Genomic DNA, 23,384 nt, shown 5'->3' on the forward strand with positions numbered 1-23,384 from the left:
GACGTCGAACGGTGCACACTCAGTAAGTAATCCTACAATTTTTTGTTTATAGCATAGTTTATATGGATTATTCCCAAAAAATTATACGTATTTTGGAAATGTTAAGTCGAATTAGTCTAGAATCGATTAATTTTATGGAAGAAAACCTTTGAAACAGCTGTAGTCCATAAACTTCACACGTGTCGGGCTGCGATTGGGTCATGTATTTAAGGATTCCTACAACGCAAAATTCGTATAACGAGGAACGTATCTACGCGTTATAGGGGGGTCTACTGTATAGTATTAACTACTTTAATATTAAATATACCATATTTACTTGCATACAAGACAAGGTTTTTATTCATTTTTCACTGCTTCAAAAACCTAAACCTCGTCCTATACGTGCAAGCAAAGGATGTTTTGTTTTTGCAATAATTTTTGTGAACCGTGTATTTGCATTTTTACCAAATGCTCACCCTCTGGTGTTTAAAAACAAGTATTTTATCTGGGTTGTTTGAATCATTCTTGTGTATTTTCAAGAGTAAAGATGAATAGCAATAGAATAAGCAAAGCTTTTGAATTAAATTCCAAAATAACACACGAGCCCAGTATAAGTTTTAATCCATTCCCACGTGAAAACAGATGATTTTTTGGAAATCAGAATTCAGAGAAACTCATAAATATAAGAACTGTTAAGAACTGGCAAAAAGGTTTGCGATCGTCCAGCTTTACATGAACAAATTATGTTATTGATTTTACAAGATTTTTCCTTAAAGTTTAAAATGCCAGTAATTATAGCAGGACAATGTGTGCACTTATGTGCATTTGATATTTGTGATTAAACAAAATAAAATTAGAATTGTATTAATAAATCTGATTTTCTTTATTTTGATCTTTAAAGTCACACCTCATCCTATATTCAAGATTGTCTTATATGTGAGTAAATATGGTATACATACATATATATTGTTGCATATAAGAAATAAATTATTAAATACTGCAAATTATTTATATTGTGGGAATGGTTTGAGAAATTGTTATAAATGATAAATTATTACATAGTTTTTTGCTTGTAGCATGTAATAACATATCTTCTAAGAAATAAATATATCATGGTTGAAAAAGAAAGCTCAAAAATCACCATGCATTTTATATGTGAAGCTGTGATCTCCCACAGGTTATTGAATTCCCTGAATGTCCTTCAGTAGGCTATAGGTTAACTGTACCTAACTCAACTCTATGCAATAACATTTTTATTCAAACCATCTTATTATTTTTTTACAAATTATAAAAACGTCACAAATGTTTTTGCTATCCTTCCATCTTTTTCTTCAGCTGGATCCTATTGTATCTGAAAACAAAATCACAGATCCTCCATTTTTATTATATTTTTAACTTCCTTATGTCATATTTTGTAAAATGACAAAATTTAATCAGAATTGATCAATCAAATTTTTGGAACTAACTCAGTTCTATAAGCCACTTAGACAAGGCTTCACTAAACTCCATTTCAAATGTCAATGTTTCTCAAAGTATAGTTCATGGACAAATGGTGATTCACAAGCATTTGCTAGATGTTCTATGAACTGACCTAATCATTTTTCTAAATTGCAGTTATATTCTGTTTATCCAGTAGAAAAATTATTTTTATGTGCCACTTATCTATCATATTAGATTATTGACTAGACAAACTATTTTGGCATGTAACTAAGGCAATGTTTACTGGATAAAGAAATTGACAAAGGCATAGTTGGTGTGTAGTTCATTTGTGACTTGGTTTAAGTTGTCTGCAACTATATAATTTTGAAAACATATCTAATTTATTTACTTAATAGTAAATTAGATATTTTAGCTAGTTATTTTGAACATAAGCCAAATATTGCTCAATTTCTATAGCTGTAATTTTATGACAATTTCAAAATTACAGCCCAAGGAATCCAGCATTATTTGGTTTAAGTTTAGATGCACCTTGGATTATGTTCATATATAAGATACTATGTAAGTCTTTTAATAAAAATTTATTATTAGGCATTGATCTTGTCTCAATAAAACCAATTCCTAATGTGACTACTCATCAAGAAGACATTACTTCTGATAAATGCAAACATGTAAGATATGTTTAAAATATTATATTCTGAGATTATTTAAAATTATTTTTAATGGAAATTATTGTCTGAATTATTAGCTTTTAAAAACTGAATTGAAAACATGGAAAGCAGATGTAATACTTCACGATGGAGCCCCTAATGTTGGAAAAAGTTGGATTCATGATGCTTTCTCTCAAAGTAAATATATTTAATTTTTTTTTCAATATTTATAATAATAATTTAAATTTTTTATGTTCCTTTTTTATTGTTTAATTCTAATATATTTGTTTTTCAGATCAGTTAACTTTGAGTGCACTAAAACTTGCTTCAGAATTTTTAACTAAAGGTGGCTGGTTTATAACAAAAGTATTTCGTTCTAAAGATTATCATGCACTGTTATGGGTGTTCAAATTACTTTTTAAAAGGGTATGTCTTTAAAATTGATGAAATTATTTGTAAATAAGCTTTAAATTGTCAGAGATTGCAGTTTTATTGACAGTTGTAGTCAGGCTTCAGTGGTTGGCCTTTACAAACCCTGTTAGACAAATCAGGATAACTTATGCCTTGTTGAAAGCCAGTGTTAAATGGATTTGGAATGGACCATGGTAATTCTATGTTATTATCAACAATACATTTATTTAAAGTAAAAATTATTAAAGGATTTACATCAAGCATTTCTTTGCACCTAAACATACTTTCATGCTTAACAATTTGGACTTGTGAAGAGAGAATGACAAATTGCCTCACTTGTGTATCGTGGTCTACCAATAAGTAATTTTCACAATAAGGATTTTGGTTAGGGCTGACAATTGTTATATATTTATCAACTTTCATTACAACTACAAATTTCCTTTTGCCCTCAACTCAGATGATGTAAAGCTTTCAATCTCAACTTTTTGTATGGGTTGAGTTTCATGAAATTAAACCAACTAAAGTGAAATTCTTCTGATTGTATGGCCAATTAAAATTTAGGTGATTAGTTCTTAGTTTGTTTGGAAGAGAGATTATACATTGATGTTGTCTTGCGAGAAAATCTTGAAGATGACGAAAAATGTCATCCAAGAGAATGTTTAGATGAGACATCAGAATTAAATAATAAATGAAGTAGTAGCTTGATTAAGAATTTCAGATCCTCACAATTGCAAATGACAAATTAAGTTTAACTATTTAAATCAGATTAAATGGCTGAAGTGGTTACAACATTAAACTATTTTTCTGGAGACCTGGGATTGAATCCAGCAACCAAAAAGATCCCCGAAATTTTTTGGGATGATCTGTCCGTAATATGTCATGTCCCTTACCACCTGATTGCCCCATTGTGGGTTTGGCTAAAAGTCCTATTGTGGGATTTGAAAAAAGCCCTCTTAGTAGTCACAGGATAGAAAGAGTATTAAAAAAAATTTTAATTGCTATGAGAATGTTTGTTTTAAATTAGAAATGTTATATTTGTATGTTATTGAATCTTAATTTTTTTTCTGATGTATTAGATAGTTATTATTATTTTTATTTTATCTTCTGCACAAGGTAACTATCATGATAGATTATAATTGTTTTATGTAAGACAAGATAAATATAACTAAGCATCATCATAATAATTTCAAATAAATATATAATTAAGGAATTGAATAATACATACAAATTTATTAATTACAATATAGAGTAGAGTCCCATACAATGTGGGGTATTCATTGCACATTATAGAAAATCACATTATCAAAACCTGCATTATCACACAATTTATGAAAGTTTATACCTTGCCTATAAGTTGAAAAAAATGTATACCTCTGACTAGCAAAATTTGAGGGTGTTGCTTGATTTATTTGCGTGTTGTATGGGACTCTACTGTATTTTATTTTCAAGTAAAAGCAAAAAATCTAAACTACTAAAGACAGCAGAATATTTTCATTTATCAAAGAGAGAAATTTAATAATTCAAATATAAAAAATACATATTTACAGTTAGTTTAATATTAAAGGAAAATGTTTCTAGAAACTCCAAAATGTACTGATACAGTTTATAATTATATAAGATGTCCTATAAATTTGGATCCATAACAGTTATGTTGATCTTTGTTTATTCTTCTATAAGTAAAGCATGGTGCTGAGTAAGAAGAATCAAATTCCAGTTATTTTGATAGTGGGGATGCAGACTCATGTAAAGTTGCTGAGTAGTTTAACATGCTGCATTCAGACTTCTCATCAATTACACACATCAGTCTGTATGCAGCCTATTAAAATCTTTAGGTGACTTCTCACTAATTGCAGGTTTTCACCTTAAAAATAACTTGAACTTATTCTTTCTTAATTAGTGTTTTGTTTTACTATAAAACTTTGTAACAAATGTCAACGTCACTCCTATGGTTTTAGACTTTTGAGACATCTTTTATTTATATCTACAGTAATATATTGAATTTATAAAATAATAATTAAATACAACCAATCCAATAATTACTTCAAGTATCTAATAAACAAATCTTAGTCTGGAAATGATGATCAGATAGAGGTCCAGATAGCATAACTGGTAACGTATCAGCATGGTAAGTAGTGAGTCCCACTCCAAGCCAGTCTCTTCTTACAGAATATTTTAAAATTAAATTAAATTTAATAATTATAAATATAAGAATAAATGCTATCTCTTGCCAAATTACTTAGTAATTATTCATCCTTAATAGCTCAATAAAGGAATCCAGCTGTTCATTTGAAAATAATAATTAGAAAATAAAAATATATTAATATATTTATCAGTGATTTTATGACTGTAATACTTACTTAATTCTAAAGAAAACTGATAAAATGTTGTATATAATTGCTTATATTTTGACTTTTATAAAAGCGTTATTCTATTCTGATTAGTTAAAATTCACATTACAGGTTCATGCCACCAAGCCACAAGCATCTCGTCATGAATCAGCAGAGATTTTTGTTGTGTGTGAAAACTATATTGCTCCTGCAAAAATTGATCCAAAGTTTTTCAATCCTAAATATTTATTTGAAGAAGTTGAAGCAGAACCTAAAGCTTTTCTAAATGTTCTCCATCCTGAAAAACAAAATAAAAAAGCAGAAGGTTATCCAGAAGGAGATTATACACTTTATAATAAATTGAAAGCATCAGAATTTATCAAATCGAATAATCATATAGAACTTTTAGGAAAATATAATGAGGTAACCATTTTATGGTTTACTATGCAATTTTATATTTATGAAGCAATGCAGAATTTCTCAAACTTGAAATAGTTAAGGATTATTTTTCTCAGTTTTTTTATTTTGTATACATAATTGAAAAATCTAATCACATAAAAAAAAAATAAGAAAAATCCTGTGAGCTGCAAGTGATATCATACACAGATCCACATAGAAGAGGAGCTGGAAATGTTTTCCCGGACCTAGAGAAAACAGATACTCATAGTGGTTCCTACTAATAAATTAATATTAATTTTTACTAACAAAAAATAAAATCTCTGCCTGCTAATTATTAATAAAAAAACATTCTACATATTTCATTTGTTCAAAAAGAAAAGGCAAAATGAGATGGTCAAATGGTTGAGCAGTTAAAGCAATAGTCTACCACTCTGCTTGCATAGGATTGAATCCAGAAGGGTTGAAAATTTTCAAACCCCAGGAAGTTTTTAGGGGTGGTCTATCTGGAATACATCTGGCCTCATCCCTCACCATCCAGCTACTCTATTGTGGGCTTAGCTGGACCCATAATGGGCTTGCTACAAAAAGATTTTCTTAGTGCCCACAGGGTGGGAAATGTTTTAAAAAGAGAATTTGTTACGGGCCAAAAGGATTCTGCTCTACCCCAGCCCATACCAAGTTTTTGACAGCCCTGATCATATAACACATATTATTGTCACTACATCAGTACACTATCAAGAAACATCTTTAAGATGGAATTTTAAGCTAATATTCTTGAAACTGGGATGGTCAAGATGGCTGAGACATGTACAGTACTTGTCACTGAGGAACTTGGAACTTGTTAGGATTGGATTCTTGGTGAATTTTCATAAATGTAATTAGTGCTTTTGAGGTGAAAAGAGCAAAGACTAAGAAAATAATAACAATCTTTTTGTAATTATTGGACAGTATTAAAGTGCTTTATAGACATCTTAATCTTCCAAACATTTTCTATATTTGTTTAAAAGCCTATTTCAGATCATGATCCACAGTTTGGGAAAATCTGCTTTATGTGAATAATAAACACTGAATTCTATTGTAAAATATATTTTTAAAATTTGTTTTTTATTTAAAAGATTATTTTTGATGATCCAAAAATTGAAAATCATCCATTATCGACAAGTGAGGTCAAAGAGTGTTGTAAAGATATTAAAGTATTAGGGAAAGGTGATTTAAAGTGAGTAATTTTCCTATTAATATATTACAGTCGACCCCCCTATAACGTACGTTCCTATAACGACAATTCCTAGAACGTAGCAACTTTCGTATAACGTACCTCCTATAACGTCGTTTCGCGACAAGATTGATAGAGTCTGGACCAATAGTGGACGAGCAGCCGAACTACTTTCCTCCGACCCTGCGCCACGCTACGGAGCGGCTAAATTGAGTTTGCTATCGTCTGTTTAGTATTATATATAAATTATATATAAATTAGGTACTGTACATATAATTATATATTAATTATATATAAATTAGGTACTGTATATATAATTATATATTAACTTAATTTATTGTAACTTTATTATAATTATATATATGCTTTCTGCCGCCTGGCAACACGCTACGGAGATTTTAGGCTAGTAAGTTGAGTTTATTATCGTCTGCACAGTATGTAAATTAGGTACCGTAAGTCTAATACAGCACTAATTTTATACATTTCTTGTGAAAGAAACACTTCTTATTCAACGTCCATAAAAATTATTTATATTAATGATGTCTCCAAAGGTCAAGTTATTTTTCCGCCAAAAATTCGTTATCAGAAATTGCGGCCGTCGTTTCGCGTGCTGTTCCGCGATGAAAACCAGCTTTAAGCAACGGCGTAGTCGAACGGTGTAAGTAATCCTACAATTTTTTGTTTATAGCATAGTTTATACAGATTATTCCCAAAAAATTATACGTATTTTGGAAATGTTGAGTGGAATTAGTCTAGAATCGGTTAATTTTATAGAAGAAAACCTTTCGAACAGCCTTAGTCCGTAAAGTTCCCACCTATCGGGCTGCGATTGGCTCATTCCTACAACGTAATTTTCGGTTAGCGTGGAACGTATCTAAGCGTTATAGGGGGGTCTACTGTAGTTATGATAATAAATGTGATGCTAATGATGATGATTTTTTTTCTATTAAAGACTACTATTAAATTGGAGAAAAAAGATGAAAGAGTATTTAGAAAAAGAAGAGAAGGAATTAGTAGAGTAAGCTTCATTATAATTAGCTGTTATTTTTTCATTGGTTCATTTTATGAATATAATTGCATTATTTTAAAGAGAATTACAAGAAAAAGAAGAAATTCCAAATGCAGATGAGGAAATTTTAGAAGAGACCATTAAACTTCAAAAAGAACAAGAAAGTGAATTGAAAAGGAAGAAGAAAAATATACTTAAACAGAAAAGAAAATTAAATGAAAGAATTAATTTGAAAATGGTCATTAAAAATGATGAACCACTTGTACAAGAAGATATTGAATTATTTCGACTCAACAAAATTAAAAAAAAAGATGTATGCATTAAGGAAATGTCATAAAATCTAAAAATTATTTTTACTTATTTATGAATTTATGATATATAGTTAATATATATATATATATAATACATGTATATGAAGAACATGTCATTAAATGATAAAAATTAATTTTAATTCACAGGACTTGGATAAACTTGAAGAGAATGATCCTTCTATATTAGCAGATGATCCTGATAATGAGAAAAAAGATAGATTGAAAAGAAAATGGTCTGTATATAGTCGAGATGAAAAACCAACTGATTGGATAGAAAATGAAATAGTAGATGATGAAGGATCTGTTGTTAGGTAATTTTATATATTTATTTGTAATTTTGTAAGTTTGCAATTTAACTAAACACAATTCATACAGCTTAGAAGAAGAAAGCAATGAAGAAATTGAAGAAAATAATCCTCTTCTATTGGATTTAGAAGATAAAAAGAAAAATGCTGCTGAAAGATGGTTTGAAAAGGATATATTCACAGGTCTAGAGACGGATGATGACGATGATGAATTGGAACTTGAATTTATTTCTGATAAAACTAAAAAGACAGGTTTGTGTGTAAATCAGGTTTTTTCTGTTTAGTTAATTTACTATTTTTATTAAGTGCAATTTGCAATTCTGTTAATTTAACAGCTATTGAACACCCCAAATATAACAATTCCCTATTAACATTAACACTTATTTTCTAGGCACCAGATCTTCAATATGTGTTGAGACTTGAGTTTCAATGAATAAATTATGGAATATTCAGTTTCAAATTATTAAATATTAAAATTTGACATATTGTTTTAATTTTTTCAGTTCAATTATACATAATTAATTAATTTACTGAGAATTCTTGATGTAATCAAAAATTACAATTGAGTAAGTAGTATGATAAAAATCACTTTAACATGACTAATAATTGCTCATAAATGTTTTTGAAGTCTTTTGCTCCTTCTTCAGATTGTTACATTGTAAAGTTTCATTCTAGTCATATGGCCAAATGGTTAAAATATCAGCCAACCATTCTGGGGGACCCAGGAATGAATCCAGACAGGTCAAAAAATGAATACTCAATATATATAGATATAAACATACAGTAAACCATTTTCTGATTTTTTAATAATCAAACATATATTTTTTCCAAAATTTTTTAAAAAATATTTAAAATTCAAAATTAATTTCTAGTTATTAATTTTACATGGGTAAGCTGCCATCTTATCCTATCTTTAAGCCAAATTCCATAATTTTATTAATAATTAGCTTAATTCTACACCAAAAGAAATCAGCAAAGAAAGAAATACAAAAAAAAGAAATATTTTGACTGAAAAGTCAAAATATTTGGCTTAATAGAGAGGTTGCAGCCGACATTTTCAATGCAAAAATGTGTACATCAGACGTTCAGCGCTGCTTTCTTATAAGCCTAGAAGTTTGACAATGGTGTTTGGATAGTCAGTGGAATCATGCTTGACATTTCAAACACCATTGCCAAACTTCTAGGCCTTTAGGAAAGCGGCGCTGAACTTCCGACGTACACGTTTTTGTGTTGAAAACGTTGGCCGCAATCTCTCTAATAATTTACAATTTTAAATTTATTATTAATTTATTTCTATTAGATGAATTAACAAATAGATCACATGTTGGTGTTGATCAGGATTTGCATCAGGTTCTTCCCAAGAACCTAGGATGTCATAATGTAATGGCATAGAATGTTTGCAGACCCAAGCAATGCAGATATTTGAAGTTGACAGATGCTAATTTTGTCAACGTTGATTTGCTTCAAGTGCTGCCTTAGGTTTTTGGGAACAGCACCCAGTGTTCCTAAAATCACTGGTTTTACTGCTGCTGGTTTGTGCAACAATCTTTGGAGTTCAATTTTCAAGTTCATGTATCTTGTAATTCATTCTTTATCATTAACCCTGCTGTCACCAGTAATTGTGACATCAACAATCCACACCTTTCTTCTCAACCATTGTTCTCTGGTTTATTGTGCGCTAGTACTCTATCGGTGTTGTTTTCCAATACTGTCTGTGGAATGTATTAGTAGTATGGTTCATGGATGTCTAATAATTTGTTTGTTTGCAAGCTCTTGGTGTATTATATTTGCTACTTGATTATGTCTATGTAAATAATCTGTCTGTGCCAAGAGCTTGCAACCAGAAGTGATCTTTAAACTTTTAATTTCTTAGTACAGTAGAGTGTCGTTTATCCGAAAGTCAATTATCCGAAAGAATTCCAGTCGGCAAGTTTAAATTTTTGCCAGTGCTGTGGCGCTGCAATCTTTGGCTATATCTTGGGCTACTCAAATATTTTACGCTTTTGATACTAAATTAACTTCTGAAGTATAATTTTTTATTGTTTTTATATTTTTCAATATATTTATTTTGTCTGTACAAAATAGAAAAATAATTTTTAATGATACAATAGTCTTCGTTAGGCTTAACATCAACGAAAATTCAACGCAAAGCAACACGCAACGGAGAAAAATTTCAACATGGGATAGGTTAATATATTTTTTTGTACATAATCGGTTATCTGAAATATTGATTTTCTGAACAACCCCAGTCCCCAATTGATTTGGATAAATGACGCTCTACTGTACTTTCGTTTGCTATCACGTTCCCACTATAGTTTCTGGCACGATGTGTCATTTGTGAGTGTTGTATCTTTAAGTATGTGTTTTCTGTAGTTTTTAGTATTTATGACCTGATCCTGTATGGTAGCCATGAACTCTTTCGTCTCCCCAAAGAGACATCCTCGAGCTAACCAGCTGTTTGACACAATTTTGTCAACAAAATCCTGGGCAGCTCGTAGGAATGCCTGCCACGGAGTACCTTTTGATCCCAAGACTGCTTAATGGTGTCTATGCTTTTCATGTGTTGTCATGTTCATATGTTGTGAGTGTAAATTTAATGGTGTGTTATTTGAGTCTGCTTTATGTAACTGTGATGTTTCTTGTTTTTTGTAGAAAAGCTCTTGCAGTGTCTATATTTGTTTATAGTGAAGGTTAACTATGTCAATCAGGCCACATCCACCATCTTTACATGGAAGGGTTAGTCTTTCTATTGTGGATTTAGGATGATGATGTTTATGCTTAGTGAGTGTTGTTCTTGTTTTCCTTTGGAGTTGCTCGAGATCTGTGTGAGTCCAATGTATAACTCCAAAAGAATAAGTGAGTACTGGGATGACATATTTGTTTATTGCTTTAACTGTGTGTTCTGCATTTTTGTGTGATGCATAAAGTTTTATATCATCCATGTACAGTACATGAGATGTGACAGTGTAAATTGTGTTGTTTTTTCATGTCTGATATTGTAGCCATATTGTGTGTTGTTTAACATGTTGGTGGCATGTCTTGTGGATTGATGATGATGTGTGTTAGATGTTTAGCTAGTTCCTGGTGCAATGATGTAAACTTTTTGTACCAGAAATTGTGAATGCTGTCTACATCAGGTGTCTTCCAGTTGTGTGTTCTGTTAACAGCGTAGCGGATGTCATGTACGTTTATTTCAGCACAGGGCATAGTTGGTATGTTGTGCAAGTTTCTGTTCTCCTCCTCGATCCAGACTGCATGAGCATTGTGTGTAACAGCATTGGACCAAAGAGAAGACCAATAAGTTGTGAGTTCTTCTTCTGTTGGTGTGCCACTGTGCTGTGTATCAGTGTTTGTTTTGGTACTGATTTGTCTGTAGAAAAGTTTTTCATTGTTTGTGAATAATTTATTTTGTTGTTTTCGTAGTGTACATGTTTTGTATCGTTTGAGTCTACGTGCTTTGGCTGCGAGTTTTTGTTTTAGTGTATCGATGTATTCTGTAATGTGTGTGTTGTGATGTTCATGTTTTGTGTGTGTTTTAATTTTCTTGAAAATGTTTTTGAGTTGTTTCTTTAATTTGGGTGTTATGTTGTTTTTAGTGTATTGTGTCAGCCTGCCTAATTGCTGTCTAATGTCATTTATTTGTGTTTCTATTCTTCTCTGCCAGGCAGGCTTGTGATAGAATTGTGTTTTGTGTGTGTCTGTCTGTGAGTGTATTTTCAGTCCATGGTGTGTTACTACTGTGACTGCCCCAGCATAAACTAATGTATGAATGTCTGAGAATGTAGAAATTAAATGGATGTAGTGTGGTAGTAAGTGTGTGTTTACATAATTTAGTGTTTTTCCTACTACCTTTGAAGTGTTGATTTTTGGTATTCGTGGTCTTTGTGTGGGATCTGTACCTGTATATTTAGTGAGTGTTTCCTGAAATATGAGTGAGAGTGTATTAACTAATTCTATGTCTATGTTATCAATGGTAGACAAGGAAGTATCTGTAGTATCATTAGTGGTAGTTGTTGTATGTGTGCCATTATCAGTGCTTGTTGCTGGATTATCCTGAAAGGTTACATGATCTGCATTAATGTTAAGTGTTTCTGTCTGTTGATGTATTTGATTAGCAACCTGTTGTTTGATAAGTTCAAGTGTTGGTTGTGGGATAAGGTTGTTGTGTATAATTGTTCGTTTTTGATCAACAACCCTTTGTTCGGTGACAGTTAGGTGAGGATATTGTTGTGTGAATCTATGGTGTAGTTGTTGTCTGTATGCTGTCATGTTTGTTTCGAGTTTTGTGATGGTGTAGTAAGTGCGGATGATAAACTCGTTCATTTCTATTGTCCATTTCATTTGCTGGCATGGTTTTCCAGCCTTTGTAGTCTGTGGATGCATTGCCACAGAAACACCAAGGCTAGGTTGATTCCTCACATCTGTTGAGGGCATTGTAGTAGCCATGCTTGGGCCAGTGCTGTTTTTGCCACTGGTAACCAAGGGAGACTGTGGCCTATTTTTCAAACGTGAGCCTATGTCTAACCCATGAACATGGACCTTGTTAACCCGGGCGATGTCCGAGCCAGTATCACACTTTGTTCTGGTTACTACCATGATAAATATCTACATGGAATGTGGGTGTGATCACTCTTAGCTTCATTTCTCTCCATAGACCTTACTGGCATGGGTGTCCTTACCAGGATCTTGTGCTCTGGCCTGCATTGTTCTATGGATCAGTAAAATTACTGAGCTCTCCCACCAAGACCAGGTGGTGACCATGGGAGAGTTATTATTATTATATTCAAAATGATGCAAACAGTTTTAATAATGAAGCTGATGATATATGTAATATGTAATATTTTTATCTACACTAGTTTAAAAATTTTTATACTTAATAGATTATATCATTGAACATTCAATTTTAAATAGTTAACATTTATTTTCAGAAGTTGAAAAATCTTCCAATGAAACTAAAAATGAGTCTGAAGTTTTAATAGATGAGAAATCTGCCTTTGATAAAAGTAAATTATTTTCTTATTAAATATTTTTATATTATACACAAACTGTATGGAGTGTTCACTTTAACCTTTATCCAGGTTCAATTAAAAGAGATCTTTTCAGCAATGCATAGGTATATGCATATAGGTATATGTTGTTTATAATAAAATAAGTTAATTAATTAAAAAAAAAATACATGTTTAAATTATATGGTATCTTAAAGCGGGGGTGAATTCTCTGGGCTTGCTTAGTGTGTGCCACATGCTTAAGAGAAAGTTTTGACTGTCAATATATTTTTTATATGAGAACAAATATGCCAATAATAATTTATTCTAATGTGTAAGCTCTTTTATCATTTGTGTTTGCTTTTTCATTGACAGCTTGTGGCTAGCCGTTTTAAGTCAGTGTGATGCTTGCAGGAACTTGATCGTTTGCTTATGTCGGTTTTCCGAGGCAAACAAGTGCGCATGCATGACATCATTCAAAGCATTTAACATGGCCAGATTGTATCAAAAGCTTGCGGTACCCAGTCAGCATACATGTGTTGTGTACAGGGGCAGATCTACATAGGGACTAATACGGCTTAAGCCCTGCGCTCCAGTGTCAAGGGCCCACAAAAATTGAATTATTATCATAAATTTTTAATACTTTTTTATTTTAATATATTTCATATATTTTATGTGTAGATATAATGGGCTTTATAATAGTCCATACTTTTTTATTCACACCAAATAACGTTTCTGCCTATTGTTTAGTGCTAGAGATAGGCCTGTTATTCTTATTATAACTTTCAGCATGCTCAAAAGTTTTGGTCAGGATTTATCTGTCTCCAAGTCATCTCTCTCAAGGACAAGAATGTGAGCTGCCGGAGAGGTTGGTGATGCCTCTCCTTTCCGGCAGGTCAGTGACCTACTTTCTTGTCAAGGATGGCGTTTCATTCTGTTACGCGTTATGCGAGTGGAGGAGAGTCAGAGGGGTCGACGATAAGACGTTGGCAAAGTTGAGTAAAGACACCATTTAAAAACAAAACAAGAGTTTATTACAATCAACTATGAGAAAAATTACAAACCTAATTACTCTAAGTTCCATTATAACAACCTATCCTTCTACTGCGCGGATGACGGAGAGAGAGAGAGTTTACAAATATGCATTCATACCTCTTTGCAAATATTAGTGGGATATTTTTCCGCAATATTGGTCAAATGGATTCTGGGGTGTGGCACAAGGTGGAGTAGGTCTGCGATGGGGAAGACTTCGATGTTTCGACTCACGATCGGCGATTCCCCGAGAGGGGAAGGAGGATGTCTTTTATACGTTTTGCAGTGGGAAACTTTGTCAGGTGACCAATTGTTTTAGCAGGTGTGGGGTTAAAGTTGGTGTTAAAATGACAATATTATGATGAATTTCGTTGGTAATTGTAAACTATACATGGTTTGATCGTGAGAATGTTTATAGTTAAACAGAAAGAGTTATAAATTTCTCATGCACTCTATAGTTTGTTTCTGTAGGTTCAAATTCCTCTATTTAAAGGAATTTATTATAAATTTAAAGGATTAAATTCCTTTATGAAACTATATAAACTTCGAATTTCACAAGAATAATGGAAGGAAAGCATTTTAAGATTTAGCATAACATAATTTCTATGTTATGCTAAATCTCTAATTGTAAAGGACAAAAATTAACCTTGCATAAATTAATACAAAAGCACTTAGCATTATTTTACTATAGTACATGTTTAAAATGATTGCCTTTAATGGCAATACAAAAGTGTAGACATTTAAGACTAGAAGTATGAATGATCCATAATATTCCCAGCATCACTGTTGTATCCTTATATTCCAGCTCATCAACATTACTTGAGGATACTCGGTATGTGCCATATGCTGATGCTTTTAGGTGACCCCATGGGAAAAAGTCAAGTGGGGTCAAGTCTGGGGAATGTGATGGCCATGTTGTCTTGGCTACTGATTGTCAAATTGTTCTGTGAGCCACTGATCCGTATCTGCCTGGGAATGAACTGGCACACTGCTGGTACCAAACATGTTTCAGTTGTTCCAATGGCAAGTCATCAGTTATTCATACACAATTGAACTAATGAATCATAAGCATACACTTGTCCAATTCTGGTAAGATCTCCTTTATGGTTGGATAAACATTAAAGTGAAGATTCTNAGTTAAACAGAAAGAGTTATAAATTTCTCATGCACTCTATAGTTTGTTTCTGTAGGTTCAAATTCCTCTATTTAAAGGAATTTATTATAAATTTAAAGGATTAAATTCCTTTATGAAACTATATAAACTTCGAATTTCACAAGAATAATGGAAGGAAAGCATTTTAAGATTTAGCATAACATAATTTCTATGTTATGCTAAATCTCTAATTGTAAAGGACAAAAATTAACCTTGCATAAATTAATACAAAAGCACTTAGCATTATTTTACTATAGTACATGTTTAAAATGATTGCTTTTAATGGCAATACAAAAGTGTAGACAGTTAAGACTAGAAGTATGAATGATCCATAATATTCCCAGCATCACTGTTGTATGTGCCCCTTATATTCCAGCTCATCAACATTACTTGAGGATACTCGGTATGTGCCATATGCTGATGCTTTTAGATGACCCCATGGGAAAAAGTCAAGTGGGGTCAAGTCTGGGGAATGTGATGGCCATGTTGTCTTGGCTACTGATTGTCAAATTGTTCTGTGAGCCACTGATCCATATCTGCCTGGGAATGAACTGGCACACTGCTGGTACCAAACATGTTTCAGTTGTTCCAATGGCAAGTCATCAGTTATTCATACACAATTGAACTAATGAATCATAAGCATACACTTGTCCAATTCTGGTAAGATCTCCTTTATGGTTGGATAAACATTAAAGTGAAGATTCTGTATAATAGAAATGCATTTTGATTTTCAAAAAATAAACAAATTTAGAATGGATTTTGATGTTAGTATATTGATAATATTATATAATGAGTTATAATTTTGATAAATTATATTCTTTGCCTACATACAAATTTCACAAGTATGTCTTGAAATTTTAGAATTTTCAAGCTATTGAAGATTAAACTGGGAATTAGAATAAAATAAACAATACTTTTAATCTAACAATTAATTGTAATTAAATAATAAATATTTTTGGCTATATCTATAAGCTATCTTTAGGTTTGAAAAACAATAAAAAAATTGTGAATAGCTTACAAATAGAATGTCATATGTATAAATTTGATTGAATGAATGTTTATTTTCAAACTAAAAGACTAATTAAAATAAAAAGTTACATATATAAATACAAATATAAGTATATTAAAACTAGTTTTATATCTGTATTTATGTATAAATTGAACATTACGTACATAAATTTGATTGATATGAATTAAATCAAATTTATATATGTAATGTTCTACTTTATAATTACTCTTTTTGCTTTTATGCTGTACTTCAATCCTGAAAATGGCTGGAAAATGCAGCCAAAAATATTTATTCTTTAATTAATAATTTTTAATTCAGCAATTAAAATATTTATTGTATTGGAGAATTTTTCATAAGATCAATTGATACATCTAAAAATATACTGTATATTTTAAAATAAATGAATAGCATAAAATTTTTATTTCTGCATTTCCAAAAAAATATTCTTTAGGTTAACTTTTAATTAATAATGATTAAGATTTTATAAGTTATTTTGAAAATTATATTTAAATACATGTTCAAAATAGAACATGTATTTAAATTAATTAAATATAATTTTTACATTGAACCATTTTTATATTTTTATAAAATAACAATTTGTTTTTAACTTTTCTAAATAAAAATATTTTTTTCTAAGGTGGTGATATTTCAGAGACCAGCAGTTCAGATGATGATATCAGTGATGTTGAAGATGATAGAACCAAAACACAAAAAAGTAATTTCGGTTTTTTCTTTACTTATTTATTTATGTATTATTTTGTGTGTGTGTGTGTATAGATATGAAATAAATGTGAATGGGACAGCTGTACCCCCTTGGGTCAGGTCTGACACCACCTGTGACTTTTGGCTGACATGAACCTTCAAACCACACAAGCGCCATACATGTAGGACTCTTACAGAGTAAGGGATGAAGGAAGGATATTTTAGAGACACAGGGAGGCCTGGAAGTAAGCCACTCAACTACTGAATTAACAATAAAACAAATAGCATTTAATTTTACATAAGCCTGAGATACATGCATTATAAGATTTATCTATAGGGGTTACTATATTCTAGCAGACTAGTCTGTAATCTATTTGTGCCTAACATCCACAGGAGAGAGAGTTTAACCTAAATTTTGTGGGTTGAGCTAAATACCTGAATCCTTGAGGTTCAGGTGATTGCTGGCTGGTTTTGGCATCCTTGAAAGGGGGAGAAAAGTCTCTTACTTCACTGAAGATGTAATAAAGGACCATTTACACACAACAGTGATGTGCCGGCACAGTGCAGTGAATTTATGCCTGTGGGAAATCGTTGACCTAGTTTTAAACCACTCTGTCCAGACTCGTCTGTCACAGTGCTGTGCAGTGGCAGTGGCATGACTGTACCATGAAAGTACATTTGATGGGAATGATATTTTCACTGACGGTAAATTTTGTTTTCCAATGTATGACAAAAATTTAACTGAAATGGTGCATTTGATTTTATTTCATTCTATTTGATTTATCTCATTCAAGATACATGGACATTGGGTACAAAATTAATACAGTGGGTGATCGGTTAACGAACAAATCGGATAACGAATACTTTCGCGAAAGATTTTTATGATCGGACAATGAACATATGTTCGGATAACAAACACTTCACAGAACAAACACAAGAAGCGACGTAAAATAACGAATACCAATTGGTCTTTTTTTGTCTTCAGGCAACAATTCGAAACTTTTCGGAGCACGGGAGACGTCGACATTGACGTTCTACCCAGTATATACTAATCGGATAGTATTCCCCCGAACTTTGAAACTCTCCCTTGTAATTCCAGCCTTTTGCATTTCTGACAGAAAATTCTTTTACGTTTTCTTCTGAAAATGCGGATTTATGCCGATATCTGCTATTAAAGATCTTTTGAAGAAGTAGGAAGATGTCAGAACAACGGTCTTAAAATGGCATCCAAACCAAGTTGAGGTTAATAAGCCTAGGGATCTCTACAATTACAATGCTATTAGTTACTTCTGAAAAATCATGAAGAAGACAGAAAAGCAATCGACATTGGACAGATTCTTTAACCACCACAAACAAAAAAAAACATGACTAATAAAAATGCAAGACCGTGTATATATGTATTTTTATTATTACATATGAATAAACGTAGTAAAAAAGTATATACTTTTTTTATTTTTCGGGTCTCCAGAACGAATTAATCAAATTCCCATAGAAACCTATGGTAAATTGATAATCGGTTAATGAACAATTCGGATAGCGAACAAAGTCTTGGAACAGATTATGTTCATTAACCAATCACCCACTGTATTTTCTCTGTTTTGTTTAATAAAATATGAAACGCATGTTGGGATATTCGAAAATATTCAAAAAACATAGATTCGGCATCTCAGTTTTTTATAAAGAGTATGAAACTCCCATTCTGTTGATATTTTTTGTCCATGCTTGATGTACCCACTTGCAGCACTTTCTTGATCGCATTTCTTTTTCTTCTTCATCCAAACATATAGCTATCATAGCCAATTCATCCTCAGAAAAGTCCATGACCACTCACTGACAGCACGGTCACATCACTGTTGTTGTAAATACTCATCACTGTGCCAGAGTGTCACTGTTGTGTGTAAGTGGACCCTAATCCATAATATTAATGGTCACAATCAGTTCAGGTCCATTATCCTTTAATTTGGGCAGCAACTGGATTGGTAGGAACTGGGTGGCTGACAGGACTAAACAGAAGGATGAAATTGGAAGATAACATTCTTGACTTTTTTGTTGATCCTTTTATACATTTTTGACTGTTTCCTGTGTCGAGGTATCTCCAAATAAGACAATATTGAATGAAAACATTGTCCTTGTCCAATCCAATTTTTTTTCATCTTTTCCTTAGGTGAGTTTCTCTCGGAAGAGAAGTTAGTCAATGCAAATCTTGTTTCCTCATTGCTTTTTAACAAATGATGACATTTCGGTGGTTATTGTGTATTACATCCAGTTATAAATGATAAAGCATTTAAATACTGATTTCGTTGATTATTATAAACATGTTCTAAGGAGAAAAGAATGAAATAAAATTCAAATAATTGTGTATAATTGAAAAACTATATACAAATTTAAACTATATAGAACAATTTTAGATCACACTTTATATTTAAAATTTAAAAAAGTTGTCAGTCATAATATATTGCAATATTTCATGATTGGAATACATCAAATGTACTACTGTAGAGTATATTGTATAGATATATACAATCTAAAGTTTTTATTGTAATCACTTTGGGACTCATCTTCACTTACGATAATAACTGATTGATAACATGAAACAAACATGTTGAAATAACTGAAAACAATATATAACTTGAAGATTTATTATTAATTTTAATTAATTCATACAGTGTTGTTTGCTTTCTGTTTTTGCAGTTCTGTTTTTAACAACTGCTGGCATATAATTTAAGTAAGAAATAAGATTTAAATTGTATGAAGCTTATTTTTTAAATAAGGTCCATTTTTTAATAAGAAAAATACGTAAATATCATTTAAATATATTTTTTCCCAAATTCTACATACTTCTATCTACTTTTCTACATAATTTCCATTTTTGTTCAAACATTTGTTATAATGCTCAACAGTTTTTTTGAATTACAACTTCAAAGAAATCTGCCACCTGTGAAAAAGCCCAATCCATGACTGCAGTTTTCACTTTTTCATCTTCATTGAACTGTTATCAACCAAAAAACTTCTTTAACCTATTCAATGTTGAAATTTTTCTCTGTTGCCTGTGACACCATGTTGAATTTTTGTTGATGTTAAGCCTAACAAAAAAAAATTTTTTTTTTAAAATAATAATCGTGTTTACTGTGTCGTTAAAAATTATATTTTTATGTTGAACAAACAAAATAAATATATTGAAAAATATGAAAACAAAAAAATTATCTTTTAAAAGTTTGTTTTAATATAAAAATTGTGAGGCATAGTGACATCTAGTATCAAAAATGTTTTGATGCAGACACAAAAATATTCAGGATTGCCCACGCAGGTCAATGAGGTCAACATGAAAGTTTTCAGGAACAAAGCAGGACAGGTTAAGTATCGAAACAAGTGAAAATCACTGGGTGCAAGGTTTGGACTGTAAGGTGGATGATTCAGTTGTTCCCATCCAAAAGAACTGAATAGACCTTGTGTTTGTGCAGAAACATGTGGCCTTGCATTGTCATGGAGCAACATCACACTGGAAGACAGTAGACCATGCTGTTTGTTTTGTATGGCATGCCGGAATTTTCTCAAGATTACATAATATGCATCAAAATTGATTGTTGTGGCTCTCGGCATAAAATGTACTAACAAAATCCCTTTCCTGTCCCAAAAGACAGTTGCCATGATTTTTTGTGCTGAAATGTACTGTTTGGCTTTCACTTTGGTTGATGAAGATGTGTGTCACCATTCCATTGATTGTTGCTTAGACTCGGGAGTCACGTGAGACACCCAAGTCTCATCTCATGTAACGATGTGGTCCAACAATTCCCCTCCTTCCTGATTGTATCAAGTCAAAAATGATAAAGCACTGCTCAATCTTTTTGTTTTGTGATCATCAGAAAGCAATCTTGGAAGCCACCAAGAACACAATTTTTGATAATTCAGTTTCTCTGAAACAATGGTATACAAAACTGATCTTGAAACCTGTGGAAATTCAATTGATAGCATTGAAATCGTGAATTGTCGGTCCTCTTGAATTTTGTTATCCACATCACAAAGCAAATCTTCAGAAATCAGAGAAGATCAGCCAGGGTGTGGCTCATCATGCACATTAACTTGCTGGTCCTTGAACATTCTCACCCACTTTTGAACTTTGCTGTCACTCATAGCATTATCACCATAAACTTCACAAATCTGACAGTGTATTTCCACTGCTGCCAAGTTTCTTGCACTCAAGAATCAAATAACAGATTATATCTCACAGTCAGCGGGTGACTCAATTTTCTTAAACATTATAAACTTCTACAGCTCAGCACACAAACAGACGATACAGCTGCAAATGGTGTCTAAATACATGCAAAGCATGCTCGGAGCAGACACCCATACACACTGCCGCGATCACATGTCATTCTCACTCTCATTCACAAATGGACCTTATTTTAAAAATAGCCCTCATAGTATAAAATGCTTACTGTCAATACTTTAATTTTTCTTCAAGATTTAAACTATTGTACTGTGAGCAAATAATGACTACATTTAAAGCACTAGTTTAGACTGATAACTTGTAACAATTGTAAATTATCAACTATATTTCAAGACTTATAGCATGAACAAATTAGCCAAAAGACTGTTCATATGAAGTTTGCTGCATTTTTTTCATGTGTCTAATTGCTAAATAGGGACCAGTTTTGCATAGAAAGTCCTTTTAGGAGGCACTTCTCTTTTGCCCAAAGATTGCCTTATTCCATCAACCAACCAACCAACCAACCATAAAATTAAAATGAATAAAATTACATAAAATCAAAAAGAAAATTCATTATTTGTAAATCAAATTGTTTAATTAATTAACTTACAAAAATACTGTATAATTAAAACTTAAATTGAAATAAATAACGATAATTATGAAAGCTGATTTGGACTATAAATATTTTCATTCATATTTTAAATATTTTATAAGAATTATATTTGAGATATATTTATAAGCATCAATACTTTAATTTCTCTTTGTAGTGCATATTAAATGAGTTATAATGTCTATGTAAATAATAATAAATGGCTGTTAAATTTAGAAAAGAAGAAAAAGAAGTTAGTTTTAGATCCTGAAGGTCTTGCCCTGGGCTCTTTGATGATTAAATCACAAAAAACTAAAAGAGATATCATTGATGATGCTTTCAACAGGTATGTGTTATATAGTTGGCATTCATTTAATATTTTTAGATATATTTCTTGGAACATTAGAGTTAATGAGATAGTTTTTATCAAGACTATCAAGAGCTTGTATGAGGCCTAGGTGCTTTAGCCCAGTGGCGGCCTTAAAGGGTGGCGAGCAGGGCAATGGCCCGGGGCCTCGCTCTTAGAGGGGCCTCGCGCAACAACCAAGTAGAAAAAAGTTGATATTTAAAACTTTTTATTTTATCCTTGGCTATTAGTTATAACAATAAAATAAATTTAATTTATAGTACAGTATATATTAATATTAATAAGTGCCTACTATTTCAATTCACATACTTTGCACAAAGGACAAGGGCCTCGCAAAAATCTGCCGCCCAGGGCCTCGCAAAGATCTGCCGCCCAGGGCCTCGCAATGGATAAGGCCGCCGCTGCTTTAGCCTTTTGTTTTTTGAACAAATGAAATATGTAAAATATCTCTTTAGTAAAAAAAAAGTTTTAAAGATTTTATTTTCTATTAGTTAAAATAATATTAATTTTATAATAGTAGGAATTATTTAAGTTTCCTTCAGGCTAAAGCGAAATCCAGCTCCCCTTCCAAAGGCTCTGGTTTGTATAAAAGTAATTTTATAAAAAAATAAATGTTGTTGTTTCATGTATTTTTATATCTAAATTAAATAAATTGTATAATAATGATAATTATTATTTTTTCAAAAGATAATTTAGCTTACTAAATCTTATACTTTACATGTATTATTCAGTTTTATTACAATACACAGTATTTATTTCTAATAATTGTAATTTTTAAATTGTACCACTATTGGAAGGTCTTGTTAGACAATTTTATTATTTAGATGGAGAAAAGGATTTCAAAATAAAAGTTTACTCTACCATGTAACATTATTGCTCCTTATAGTGTGAGAACGGACAAATGTGAAGACTGTTTCTTCTACATAAGGATTTTAAATGCAATGTATATTTCATAGATATTAAATTTTGGAAATTAATACATCTGCTCCAAAACTGGAAAAGAACAAACATTTAAAATAATTTTATTGGTTTTACCATTAGGTCACTCACAAAGAGGATAGAGGAACATTGCATTAAAGCTTCTAGAAGTATTATATCCAATTCCACTGTTGTCTATGAGGGCTTTAGAAGCAGAGAGAGTATTATGGAAGCATATTATGGAATAAACCTATAATACTTGAAGAATGGGATGGTTGTACCCAATAATACTTTTAGAAAAATTTTATATCTCTTTGGGTTGACATTGTAATGTTATTAAGTAGGTCATTCAGGAAGTAATGACCTATTGTGCATTTCCAC

At 31.5% G+C, this 23,384-nt stretch overlaps 1 protein-coding gene across 1 annotated transcript in view; it reads left to right on the forward strand.

The window, feature by feature from the left end:
* Nucleotides 1-23,384, forward strand: part of LOC111626413 (pre-rRNA processing protein FTSJ3-like) — a 36,514-nt gene that overhangs the window by 7,354 nt on the left and 5,776 nt on the right. Inside the window, exons 3-14 of the mRNA XM_023369779.1 lie at nt 2,008-2,087; nt 2,165-2,264; nt 2,362-2,492; nt 4,937-5,227; nt 6,319-6,419; nt 7,369-7,434; nt 7,507-7,738; nt 7,884-8,047; nt 8,112-8,293; nt 12,970-13,044; nt 16,858-16,935; nt 21,956-22,064. Of these exons, the coding sequence (XP_023225547.1) occupies nt 2,008-2,087; nt 2,165-2,264; nt 2,362-2,492; nt 4,937-5,227; nt 6,319-6,419; nt 7,369-7,434; nt 7,507-7,738; nt 7,884-8,047; nt 8,112-8,293; nt 12,970-13,044; nt 16,858-16,935; nt 21,956-22,064 (1,609 nt within the window). The remainder of the gene's footprint in view (nt 1-2,007; nt 2,088-2,164; nt 2,265-2,361; nt 2,493-4,936; nt 5,228-6,318; nt 6,420-7,368; nt 7,435-7,506; nt 7,739-7,883; nt 8,048-8,111; nt 8,294-12,969; nt 13,045-16,857; nt 16,936-21,955; nt 22,065-23,384) is intronic.

The sequence above is a fragment of the Centruroides sculpturatus genome, unplaced genomic scaffold (assembly GCF_000671375.1).
Source record: "Centruroides sculpturatus isolate CEXI.00-Female unplaced genomic scaffold, Cexi_2.0 scaffold111, whole genome shotgun sequence".
NCBI lineage: Eukaryota > Metazoa > Arthropoda > Arachnida > Scorpiones > Buthidae > Centruroides > Centruroides sculpturatus.